Source organism: Marmota monax, unplaced genomic scaffold (genome assembly GCF_021218885.2).
Source record: "Marmota monax isolate L192 unplaced genomic scaffold, Marmota_monax_Labrador192_F-V1.1 WCK01_AAM20220418_F8-fsc00205, whole genome shotgun sequence".
Classification (NCBI taxonomy): domain Eukaryota; kingdom Metazoa; phylum Chordata; class Mammalia; order Rodentia; family Sciuridae; genus Marmota; species Marmota monax.
The window spans coordinates 916,050-928,085 of record NW_026692417.1 but is presented as its reverse complement, the minus strand read 5'-3'; the positions used below and the strand labels follow the sequence as shown (position 1 = coordinate 928,085).

General features: G+C 39.5%; 1 protein-coding gene across 1 annotated transcript; it reads right to left on the bottom strand.

Annotated features, from left to right (window-relative positions):
• Positions 1–1,242: 1,242 nt before the first annotated feature.
• Positions 1,243–7,044, bottom strand: Krt12 (keratin 12). The gene is made up of 8 exons (XM_058578779.1): positions 6,475–7,044; positions 5,938–6,020; positions 4,859–5,015; positions 3,865–4,026; positions 3,645–3,770; positions 3,298–3,518; positions 2,476–2,573; positions 1,243–1,683 (listed from the first exon to the last, which is right to left on the bottom strand). Exons 1-8 carry the CDS (start codon positions 7,024–7,026, stop codon positions 1,586–1,588), a joined length of 1,497 nt encoding a protein of 498 aa, XP_058434762.1. The 5' UTR covers positions 7,027–7,044; the 3' UTR covers positions 1,243–1,585.
• Positions 7,045–12,036: the final 4,992 nt, after the last annotated feature.

Sequence of the window (12,036 nt, the reverse complement as noted above, 5' to 3'; positions counted from 1 at the left end):
CCTCTGCTCCCATGGACACTTCTGCTCATCCCTCCCCTGGTTTCCCCATCCCATTTACTATATATCTATATATCCCATATATATATATATATATATATATATATATATATATATATATATATATATCCCATCCATATAGTAAACGATGAGACACAAACATTGAGTACTTTCTAAGTACTTCCTAGGTTACTGGGGTTTTCATCTTGACAACACCCACTCTGTGAAGCAGATACTAGCATTGCTGTTATTTCCACCTTAAAGATCAGAGGTTTAGTTATTTGCTATTATGTATCAGGGTCAGGATTTGAATCCAGTCTGGCTGAAGAGCCCATATTATTAACCATTAAACCCTGTGCTTGTATTCTTTTTTAGGGTTTTGAATTTGGCAAGATCAAACCACCGTCTACTCAGGCTTAGACTTTGGCTGCCTCCTGGTCCAGCTCAGAACATGACTTCTGTTATTGCCTTGTGGCTCTGACTCATCCCAGTAGAAACCCCACCCTGGGCCCCACTGCTGCCAGCTGGGAGAAAGGAGAGTAAAGCAATATTCGTTCCCACCCTTGGGTCTCGTCACATGTATTTATTCTGTTTCCTTTCCCTCTCCTCTGCCTGGTTGATTTTTGTATGAAGCTTTTAATTGTTGCCTGACATATCGGCCACTTCTTCCTCCATGTGTCCTTTAAATTCCTTGTTAGCCTCTCGCACAGTGACACCATTCCTGGTAGAGGTCTACCCCATCTGAGCTACTTAAGACGAGGATATATTTTACTTATCACTGAGCCTTCAACCTGGCATGGTGTAGGGTCTCAATGATTGTCTTTTCTCCCCCAGTACTGGGGGATTGAACTCTGGGTCACTCTACCATTGAGCTATATCCACTGCCCTTTTTATTTTGAGACAGTCTCTCATTAAGTTGCTAAGGCTGGTCTCGAACTTGTGAAATCCTCCTTCCTGAACCTCCCAAGTAGCTGGGATTCTAGTATTGGGTCACCATATCCAGTCAATGTGCTAGAAAATTAACAGGACAATTGTTATCCATTGTAGTGGACAACATAATTTTTTGGCAACCGAAATGGGCTGCTGTAAATAGGACAGGACTTCTCAAAGAATCTTCTTAACTTAATCTTCAACCCAGACATCTTTGTGTTTTCTCCTTGACTATTAATATTTCAAAAACTTCTCTCTAAGCCCTTGACATTACTGTTGGAATCAAGAATGTGCACACTTCATATTATTGCCATTAGTCTTTTATTCAAATTAGCTCCATTAAAACAACACTACTTTGTCAGAAGTTCTGTGATTAATAAAAACAGTCCAGATCACCAGAAGAAAGTTCATTAAAAGACTATTCCAGGTCCAGAAGGTAAAGTAATTTTGGTGTGTTATGAAGATCAACATGGTTGCAGGGTTTTAATTGGATATTGTCTCATTAGAGCAGAAAGGACTCAAAGTGAGTAGGAAATACAAAGAGAATGAAACAGACCAAAATAGAGACGGAACTCAGCACCTCACTCTGAAAGCATCATTTCTAGTTGTAAATTGCTTGTCCCTAAGGAACCAACCACAGGGTAGATTTTGTGAAATTTTACATTACTTCTTCAAGTTCTTGAACTTGGGATGAGACCACCTCACCATTCACCACCTCCTGCACGATGGTCTTGATTTTTCGGGTTTTGTTTGGGTCTAACAAGTAAAATGGAATAAAGGGGGCAGATGTTAGTGTTTCAAAAATTTAATCCAAAATTGGCTGTTGTTTGACTTAAGCAACTAAATTATGTATTAGCTAATACAATCTATTAAATTTAAACTTTCAAAAGTGACTTTTAGCTGGGTGTGTTGGCACACACCTATAATCCCAGTGGTTTAGGAGGCTGAGACAGGAGGATCATAAATTCAAAGCCAGATTCAGCAACTTAGCAAGTCCCTAAGCAACTTAGTGAGACCCTGTCTCAAAATTTAAAAAATAAAAATAAATAAATAAATGCATGCTGGGGATGTGGCTCAGTAGTCCAAAAAAAAAGTAACTTTTACATTCTAAAACAAAATGTGTTTTTTCCCCCTCAGTGAAAATGAAATATATTCAGTATTACCTTATGCAAAAATGAATATTTTTCTTTTTGAAAATTTAAAAAGTGGTGTGGTACTCATAGTACCTCTTTGGAGAGTATGATTTTCCCCCTGTAGGCTTGCAAAAGAGTTTTACAATGCTATGGACTCCCCGCCCCTTTGCAGTGTTGGGGATAGAATCCAGGGCCTTGCACTTGCTAGGCAACTGGTCTATCACTGAGCTACATCCCAAAGTCCGGGACTGCTTTTTTTGCTGTAAGACTACACAAATGTTTTTCCTTGGCTGAGAATACAGGTATACTTTAGATTTAAATTGTTAATAATACTGTAATGTTCAAAGAGATCTTACAGTTTTAGTCATTAATAGATATGATTCCAATTTACTTTCAGTGATTGTTATCTGCCTACCTTTCAATGAATCAATCGACTGTGCTTGAGATTTGGAGCCTGTCACAGACAAATTTTCATCAAAACCATCACTGTGGATAGATATCACGTGATTCCTCCTGGAATGAGAAGAAATAAGAATTTGCTGTTTGAGCCAACAATCATAAAGGTATGGAATACTATGGTCAAATAGAGAACATATTCCAAATGTTTCCACTGAAGGATGCACCCTGAGAGTAATCAATTGGTTCAATGCACTCTTGTTTCTAAACCCTGTCTAAAACGGGATCTCAGAGTGAAGAGACCTGGCAATTAATGGAAGATTTGGTTTCAGAAACGAGATTTTCCAGTTTACAGCTCTGAGTTCTCCTTCCCTAGTAGGAGCTGCTATCTCTTCTGGGAGATTTGTCATCATAGGTCTGAGGTGGTTCAGATGGCTCCCATCTGATATGTCATCTTAGCATCAGGTAGCTGATACCAGAAATTGAATGGTGTAGAGAATGGACACTAGCATTAAGTTTCTAAAGGAAACTTAAAGGTTCTCCTTTACCATCTCCTTCTGTCTGGGGTGTCTTTGCTCATCACAGCATTTTATGAATTATAAGGTGTGTTGAGGTGTGAAAACACTTTGCACAGTATTTAATACATCCCAGGCATCGTATTTCCTAAATATATTATTTTCTATCAACTAAAGAACCTTTTCTCCTTGCAGGAAAAACAAAACAAAACAAAACAAAACAAACAAAAACAAAACAACAACAACAACAACAAAAAAAAAAACTGCATCGGGTGCCCACTATCTGTCAGCCCCAGAAAGTATTTCCAACTTGAACGTGTACACACCCTTGGTCCTCCCCGTCCAGCAGTCGGCGGTAGGTTTCGATCTCCAGCTCCAGGCGGGCCTTGGCGTCCAGCAGGCGCTGGTGGTCCACGCTCTGGCGCTCGGCATCTGCGCGCACCTGCTGCAGCTGGGCTTCCAGGTTGCCGATGAGCTGCTGCACCTGGGACAGCTGATAGCAGAAGCCACCCTCGGTTTCAGCCAAAGAGTCCTCCAGGGATTTTTTCTGCATGTGGAAGGGAAATGGCACAGACATGACAATGAAGGAAACTGAAGACAGGAGGGCAGCCAATGGTCTAACATTCTTTGGATGCAGCGTTATGTTTGGAAGTTGAAATGGTGCGAGTCCTACCATGGCGAGCTGCGACTGGAGCTCGATCTCCAGGTTTTGCATGGCGCGCCTCAGGTCGGTGACCTCGCTCTTGCTGGACTGAAGCTGCTCTGTGTTGGTGCTGATCTCCTTCCTGAGCTCCCCGCTCTGCAACAGCAAAAAAGGGCGCAGGGAGCTCAAGCCTGGAGCCTCGAGCTCTCTTTCCGTGACTGTTAATCAAAGCCGTTTGCGTTTGTGTTACCTTTTCAAGGAACCAGGCTTCTGCGTCCTTCCGATTTTGCTCAGCCATGGATTCATACTGTGTCCTCATGTCGTTGAGGAGCCTGGTGAGGTCCACTCCTGGTGCAGCGTCCATTTCTACGCTGACCTCTCCTGGGCCACCTGCCCGGCAACTTAGGAGCTCCTAGGGACAGCAAGTGAAAAAGCGAGGTGCAGGGGACCATTGTGATTTTAGAGGGCCCTAGATGCTTTTGCTTTTCTGGGCCTCTTTCATTACAACAATAGTAGAAATTATATATTTTTGATTGACTTGGTATAAAGACAAATATATCAATATATTAAAACTCTTTAAACATTCATCATATTCTTCTGACTTAAAAAAAAAAAAGATATTTTTTCAGGCCCTTTAAGTGATCATAGGCCCTATATGCTGTGCCTGGGACTCAGAAGGACTTGTTGGCTCTCCTTTAAGAGGGTCCACTGTCTGTACAGGAGGGGAGGCTTGGTATGCATGTTGCTGGAGGGTTTTCAACGCCAGCTACCTGAGGGAGGGCTGCAAGCAGTACCCAGGCTTGCAGAGTTTGTACCAGTCATTGAAAATTGAGTAGAGAATCCTTTAGAAACTTAATGCTGGTGTCCATTCTCTACACCAGCCTCTGATATACATCATGGCCCATCAGAGTTCCACGTGTGGCATATATAGCATTACATGTTATTGGTAGACTTGTTTTTATCTAACTTGTGACATATTATATATATTTTTTCAAAATCGCTAAATCAAGATAATTAAAATTCTTATTGTCATTATCTAATAATGAAAATGACAAAAACAGAAAGTGCCTCTGTTTTGTTAAACCTTAGTAGGAACCATTAGTAGCAGCAGCAGCAGCAGCAGCAATGTACACACAGACACATCCAAAACAAATGGCCACTTGAACAGGCCATGTTTTAACTCTAGATTTGCAAATCTGAAATTTTAATTTTGGGGTCTGGGAGAAAAAAAAACAACTTCTGACCTCCTCATGGTTTTTCTTCAGGTAGGCCAGCTCTTCTGTCAGGTTCTCAATCTGCATCTCCAGGTCAGTCCTGGCCAGGGTCAGATCGTCCAGCACCTTGCGCAGGCCATTGATGTCAGCCTCCACAGTCTGGCGTAGAGCCAGCTCATTCTCATACCTGAAATCAGTTTAGGGATTCAACACAACAATTTTGACAAGGCCACTGCCAACTTTAGGGCTATTTGGTGCATGAATCGCTGCAACTGTTGGAAAATAGCAGCGCTGTAGTGTGTGATACAGTTTTTGCTTTTGTGACTCCCTTCCTTCCTCTTTCTAAGTGCATTAATAAATTGTTCAGTTGGAGAGAAGAAAAGGAAAAAAATTATGAGGTGATGCTACCAGCAATGAACCCGCATAGCACCCCCGGGAACAGAGTCCCCTTTGCTGCTGCAGCTATGAACAATAAATAGCAGCCCCTATCTCTAGGTGCAGTTCCTAATGGCATTCTAAAAACAATTGAAAATGAAATAATAGTTACTCTTTTTGCTTAATTTTCTTCATGATTTATTTTATTTAAAACATCAGTACTTTTTCCTTAGCTTTTGACAAGATCTTATAGGTTCAAGCCATCATCTTCCTGTGTGGAAATTTTGTAATGCAAAAAGCTTTTATTCCTTATGTCTGGAAGGATGGGATATGGAAAAGGAGATGGAAATATAAATAAAAAGTGGATGGTTAATCTTTCAGTTGTATGTGCCATCAGGAAAACAACTGTTTCAATGAACCCTTTGTCAAAAACATTATTAGTTAATTTTGATAACATTGAAAATTCAAGTTTAGGACATTAGTAGAATTATCATGTTGAATTATGAGTCATTACAACTATGGTGATCCATAGCCTGAGGAGTAAGCAACTTATTTTAAGTGTGTTTGATTCTAATTACTTTTTAGAATGTCCTATGTGCATTTGCCAAACACCAAATGTATGGAGAATGTGAACTTCAGAAGATTTGAAAAATTTGCTATCACTGAAGACAGGAAAATAGGGAATAAAAGGACATGGTAGGGAAGGTAAGTTATCATCTGTCTGTTTTACTCACTTCATTCTGAAGTCCTCGGCAGCCAGTCTGGCATTGTCAATCTGCAAGATGAGCTGGGCGTTGCCAATGTTGGCAGAAATGATCTGGCAAAATAAAGGGAGACATGGAAAATGAAGTTCTAATATGCTACTAGTTTATAAAGATGTTTTTGACACAGAGTTCAAGTGGTAATCTTAAATGCTGGGTTTCATTATCAGTTTAAGGCAGTTTCATTTTTTTCCCTAAGGAAACCTATTTATAAAATGATATTGAAAAATTAAACATACATTTCCTAGGATGAGAGTAGAAATATAGTCACTATATGGGAAATGATAGTTGAAACTTTCTGGTGCAGGAGATCAAACCCAGGGCCTTGCACACATTAGGGAAGCACTATGCCACTGAGCTACTCCCCCAGACCTCTAAACTTCTTGGGATGAAAAAATTCTCCAAGTACAGTCAACCTGAAAAATATCTAGTAGGTAATTTTCACTGTAAAATATTATAATAATAAAAGAAAAATAATTCCCAAAGCCGCCCCAGAAAACATGTTCTTACCTTATTCCTGAGATCTTCAATCACTGGGTAGTATTTACTGTAATCATTCTGTGACCCTGAGTCTACAGTCCTAGTCCCTCGTGTTTCATACCAATCTCGAATTTTGTTTTCTAGATCAGCATTAGCCTCCTCCAGAGCTCGAACCTTATCCAGGTAGGAGGCTAATCTGTCATTCAGATTTTTCATGGTTTCTTTTTCTGATCCAGAAAGAAGGCCTCCATCATTGCCAGAGAGGACAACCAGAGAGCCACCTCCTAGGTTTCCCCCCATCCCCATCCCCATCCCTCCTCCAAAGCCACCTCCCAGGGATCCTCCATAGCCAGCGCCCAGTCCTCCTGCCAAGGAACTTCCAGAACCACCACCAAGGACAGAACTAGAACCAAACATAGAAGCAGCCGAGAAGCCTCCTCCATAGCCCATTCCAAGGCCATAGGCGCTTCCCCCATAGCCACTAGCAATGCTGGAAGCAGATATGCCTCTGGGTCTGCCCGACATCCCACTCTGAGAGGACAGCCGCCTGGACAGCCCAGAGGTGCGCACTGAGAGTGACATGGTGTCGCTGGAGAGACCCAGGGCCTGGGGAAAGTGGTGGCAGCTGGAGAGGAAGCGTTGCCAGCCAGCCAAAAGGGCTGACCTTTTATAGGCTGTGAGATGGGCGTCGCGGTTGAAAAGTTCACTGTCCCCATTCCAAACAGGGAGTTGCCTCCAACTTTTTGTTCCCCTCAGCAAGGGAATGATTCATGAATAGCGAAAATTCACTGACAGAGAAACAATTGAATAATCATTTGCATGAAATATCTGTTATACCGAAGAGAAAGCTGGGTGGAGTGGAGATAGGTTGTCATAAGAAATTTTTTCTTCTCCAAATCACTCTACTCCCCATTTTCTCTGCACCGTCCAGCATCTCTGGCACAGCAGGAAAGCGACCGGTGACCATCGGATGGGTAGATTGATGAATCCTTCCTCCTAAACTTTAAGCTTCCAAGTGTTTCACCCCTCTTTCCTGTCTGTTTCCTTTGGAAACTCATCATCAACCACCCAACCATGATCTAGAATCTCTTTCTAGAATACAGCTTCAGAAGGAACCTGCTGGCTGAAGGCGGGGAACGAGTGCATTTCCCAGGCTGATTCTGGAATTTGAATTTTCAAGATTTTAAATTAAGGTGTTGTATGATTTCCCTTTTCTGAAAAGAAAGAAAGAAAGAAAGAAAAAAAGACCTATTATACACAGAAAAGTGTTTTTTTTTCCCTTAGAATATTATGATATTATATTTGTTCCAGCAGTTTTTCCTTTACCTAGAATTGACCTTGTAAGCTCTTTGGAATCAGGGCCTTGTCTCGCTGCTCACGGCTCAGCACCCTGCAGTTTTATGTTTATTCCTTCAACAGCTATTTCTCATCATAGTTGCTCAAGAAATGTGTTGACTGGTTGAATGGATTGTGTAGAAGATTTTATTGGCTTTATCCATAAGGAGAAAGAAGAAGTTCACTGTCCACATCAAGAAATGACTAAAATTCCAAGTTTAAGAAGCCAAATCGTTTTAGTTGCCTATCTGACTAAAAGGGATAAATGTTTATAGAACAAACAAATGTTATCTTTACATTTTTTTAGAGAAACTGCTCCAAAGAATTGTATCTAGGGTCCTGATTACTTATTTATTTTTTAAAGGAAAGTTCTTATTTTACTTTCTTTTTTGATATATTATTTGCTGTTGAAATTGATATGGCTTCTTTTTTTGCTGTAGGGGTTCTTTGATTTTTTAAAAAAAATTTGTTCTGTATAGATCTACATGACAGTAGAGTGTATTTTGACATATTAGACAATATGAAGTATATCTTAGGATAAGAAAAGAAATTGACATGGCTTAGATTTGAGCATGAAAACAGTAATGTTCTGATGGAAAGTGCCTTAACCCTGAAAGAAGCCTGTTTTCCTACAGAAATTATAGGTAACTGGAAACCTATTAGTCTGATTCTAGGATAGTGGGAGGTCCTTAGGAATGTAACTTGTGAGTATCTATCTCAATTGGTTAAGAAAGAGTAAGGATTTCTTTTTCATTTTTTTTACATGGATGATGGTCCAAGTCTCTGTATTTTTCATTGTAAAATAATTCCAGTATTGTTTTTTTTTAAATATAAGCTCTCTCTTCCCCACACCCGCCTCTTATGTGTATGTACATACTAAGTAATTACAGGAAATGTAAATGTAGGTGTACCAGTGATTGTGTATATATTTTAACATAATTAGTACAATATAAAATTTTATAACTGAGTTTTCTTTCTTAAGACTATATAATTACCATAATTTGAATTTTAAAAAGGCAGGTGTACAGCATGATTGCAGATTCTTGGAAATTCTTTGCTGCATTCAGATTTCTAAATTCGATTTTCTCTGTATTTGAGGAAATAAGATTTTCTGTCTAGATGACATCTTTTTGCAAAGACACATATACTAAATTTCATCAATAAGGCCTACATTGACTGAGTATATTAGGAATATGTAAGTATTTTAACTAGAGTGGATTTAGTGAGATAAAATGCATTAAAATTATTGTAAAGATACAGTTCCTGCCTCTTAGGAAAGAGTAACTTTCTGTTCTCCCAAAGGGACCTTGGTTTTCTTGTAGATGGCTACTGAAAACGTTATCATTTTGGTGTATTTGGATTGAATTTCTCATTTTATCTAAAAAAAATCACTAATATTATAGATTTTAAAAATAAAAAAGGAATTCTTATTTGATTTATAATACATACTTTGCATGACAAAGAAGACTTTCAGAAGCCTTTCTATACATTTGAAAGTAGAGATCAGGCTACTGGCAAAGCACAATTTCTCAGCAATATTATTGAACACCAGTGGGGACATTAAGATGCTACTTATTCAAAACAATTAGTTTTATTATAGCAAATATTTGGCCATTGTTTATTATTTTGCTATAGGCATATGCAGCACTTTTGATTTTTCTTGACTAAAACAATAGCTTAATGTTTTGTGGATATTTTTCTTCAATTGCAGAGATAACAGGAGGAGTAAGCATATGCTTGTCGCTCAACTTGAATTAAGTCAACATGGTTTTGGAGAATTAAATCAAGTATTTCAATCAAACCAACATGAAAGTATTCAGGCATTGGGTCTGTGGTTAGCTCCATTGTCAATGTCTAGTCCATTTGCCCAATGTCTTACACAAAATCAGCATTCAATAAATACTTGCTGAATTGATTTTTCTCTTGATTAATCATGAATGGGTCATGAGTGTGTGTTATGTATAAGGAAACTTTTCCAAAATTAGAGAAGAGAGTATTGACATAAAGGCAAGCTACATGGTATATTAATTGAGTATTAACAGATTCCAACACACTCTACAAATAGGTTTGGCTGTTACCCCCATCCTGATGTTAACATGTGCATTCACACACACTCTCAGAAACAAGCATTCAGAGGTCCTTGCTGGGTGGCAGTGTTCAGGTGTCCCATGAAGAGGGAGGTTCTACAGCCGTAGGAGCTCCCAGAGAGTACTTCTTTGCTGGCCTTTATCTCATTGGGGGTGAGCCTCACAATGGCCAATGCTTGTGTTGCCATGATAGAGTGAGGACTGCAGTCTGGATTCCTCCTGGTTCAGAACCCAACCCCATGCACCCAAGTGTTCAGGTATTATCTGCCCTGATTTCAGCCTCCCTGAAGATGAGGTTTTTTAATCATTTGTAATCCCAAGCCAGAGTTGGCAATGCCCACTGAGGATTTGGGGGTGGATGTGGAGGGTTGCACCTGAAACCCATGTCAAACCTTCATAATGAATGCTCAGGATCAATTCTGGTAAATGGAAGGACTGTTTCAACATCTATTCCCCAACACACACTCTCTCTCTCTCTCTCTCTCTCTCTCTCTCTCTCTCTCTCTCTCTCTTTTAATCACTTTCCCAGGGCAGATATGCTGAATCCTAAGGGATATATGAGAAGGCACATGTTTTCCCTCAACCTATACAAATCACAAAGAGTAAACAAGTGGAATTTCTAAATAAAGGGGTTTTAAGCAAGAGATCTTCAGAAGTTACACATTCACTAGGAATGTGGGAAGGAGGCAGCAACCAAAGGCAGATGGCTTGATGAGAGAGTCCATTATCCATTTGTGTCCTTTCTTTAGAGAACAGAAACTTGTTAAGTGGAATTCCGTATAGAGACTTTTACCAAGGATTCCTTAAATCTGTATTACAAGCATTTTGGCTGAGATTGTCCTTGTTTGAACTGTTATCATTTATTGTGTACTCATTGCTTCCCAGATACCGGGACAAGCAGATCACAAGACATTATTTTTTAACCTTCATGGTAAATTCTTAAGGTGCTGTTTTCATTCCACATTATGACTGCACTGAGGGTCAGGTTATGAAGGACTTATTTAAGACCACAGAGCCAGGAGTGGCAGAGATAGGATTTTGAGTCTCAGCTGGGCGCAATGGTACATGCTTGTAATTCCAGTGGCTTGGGAAGCTGAGGCAGCAGGATCCTAAGTCCAAAGCCAGCCTCAGCAACTAAACAAGACCCTGTCTCAAAATAAAAACCAAAAAGGGCTGGGGATGTGGGGATGCGGTTCAGTGGTTGAGCACCCCTGGGTTCCATCCCCAGTACCACAAAACAAAATAAAACAGGATTTAGGTCTGCAGTGCCTTTTATAGACAATAAAACTGTGCTGCTGACAGTGAAAACAAAAAGGACACATGGTGACTCTGACCTCCCTAACTGTGAAGCCAGGTTTCTGCTCTGTACATCAAGCAGGTACTCTGGCTCCTGCATTTCATTTCATTTCATTAATTAATTAAATAATTTATTTATTTATTTATTTTTTGCTATCATTTTAGACAAATTTTAATGAATTTGAAATGAATTTTAAAACATTTTATGAAGGTATATGCTTTTTTAAAAAATTATTTATTTATTTTTATTCTAATTTGTTATGTATGACTGCAGAATGTGTTGCAATTCATATTACACAAATAGAGCACAATTTTTCATATCTCTGCTTGTATACAAAGTATATTCACACCATTCATGTCTTCATACATGTACTTAGGGTAATGATCTCATTCCACCATCTTTCCTACCCATATGCTCTCTCCATCCCTTCCCTCTCCTTTGCCCAATCTAGAGTTCGTGTATTCCTCCCATGCTGTCCCTCTCAACTCCACTATGAATCAGCCTCCTTATATCAGAGAAAACATTTGGCATTTGGTTTTTTAACTTCACTTAGCATTTATCTTCTCTAACTCCATCCATTTACCTGCAAATGTCATGATTTTATTCTCTTTTATTACTGGGTAATATTCCATTGTGTATATTTACCACATTTTCTTTATCCATTTATCTACTGAGGGCCATCTAGGTGGGTTCCACAGTTTAGCTGTTGTGAATTGTGCTGCTATAAACATTGATGTGGCTGTGTCCCTGTAGTATGTTGTTTTTAAGTCCTTTGAGTATAGATCGAGGAGTGGAATAGCTGGGTCAAATTGTGGTTCCATTCCCAGCTTTCCAAGGAATCTCCATACTGCTTTCCATATTGGCTGCACCAAT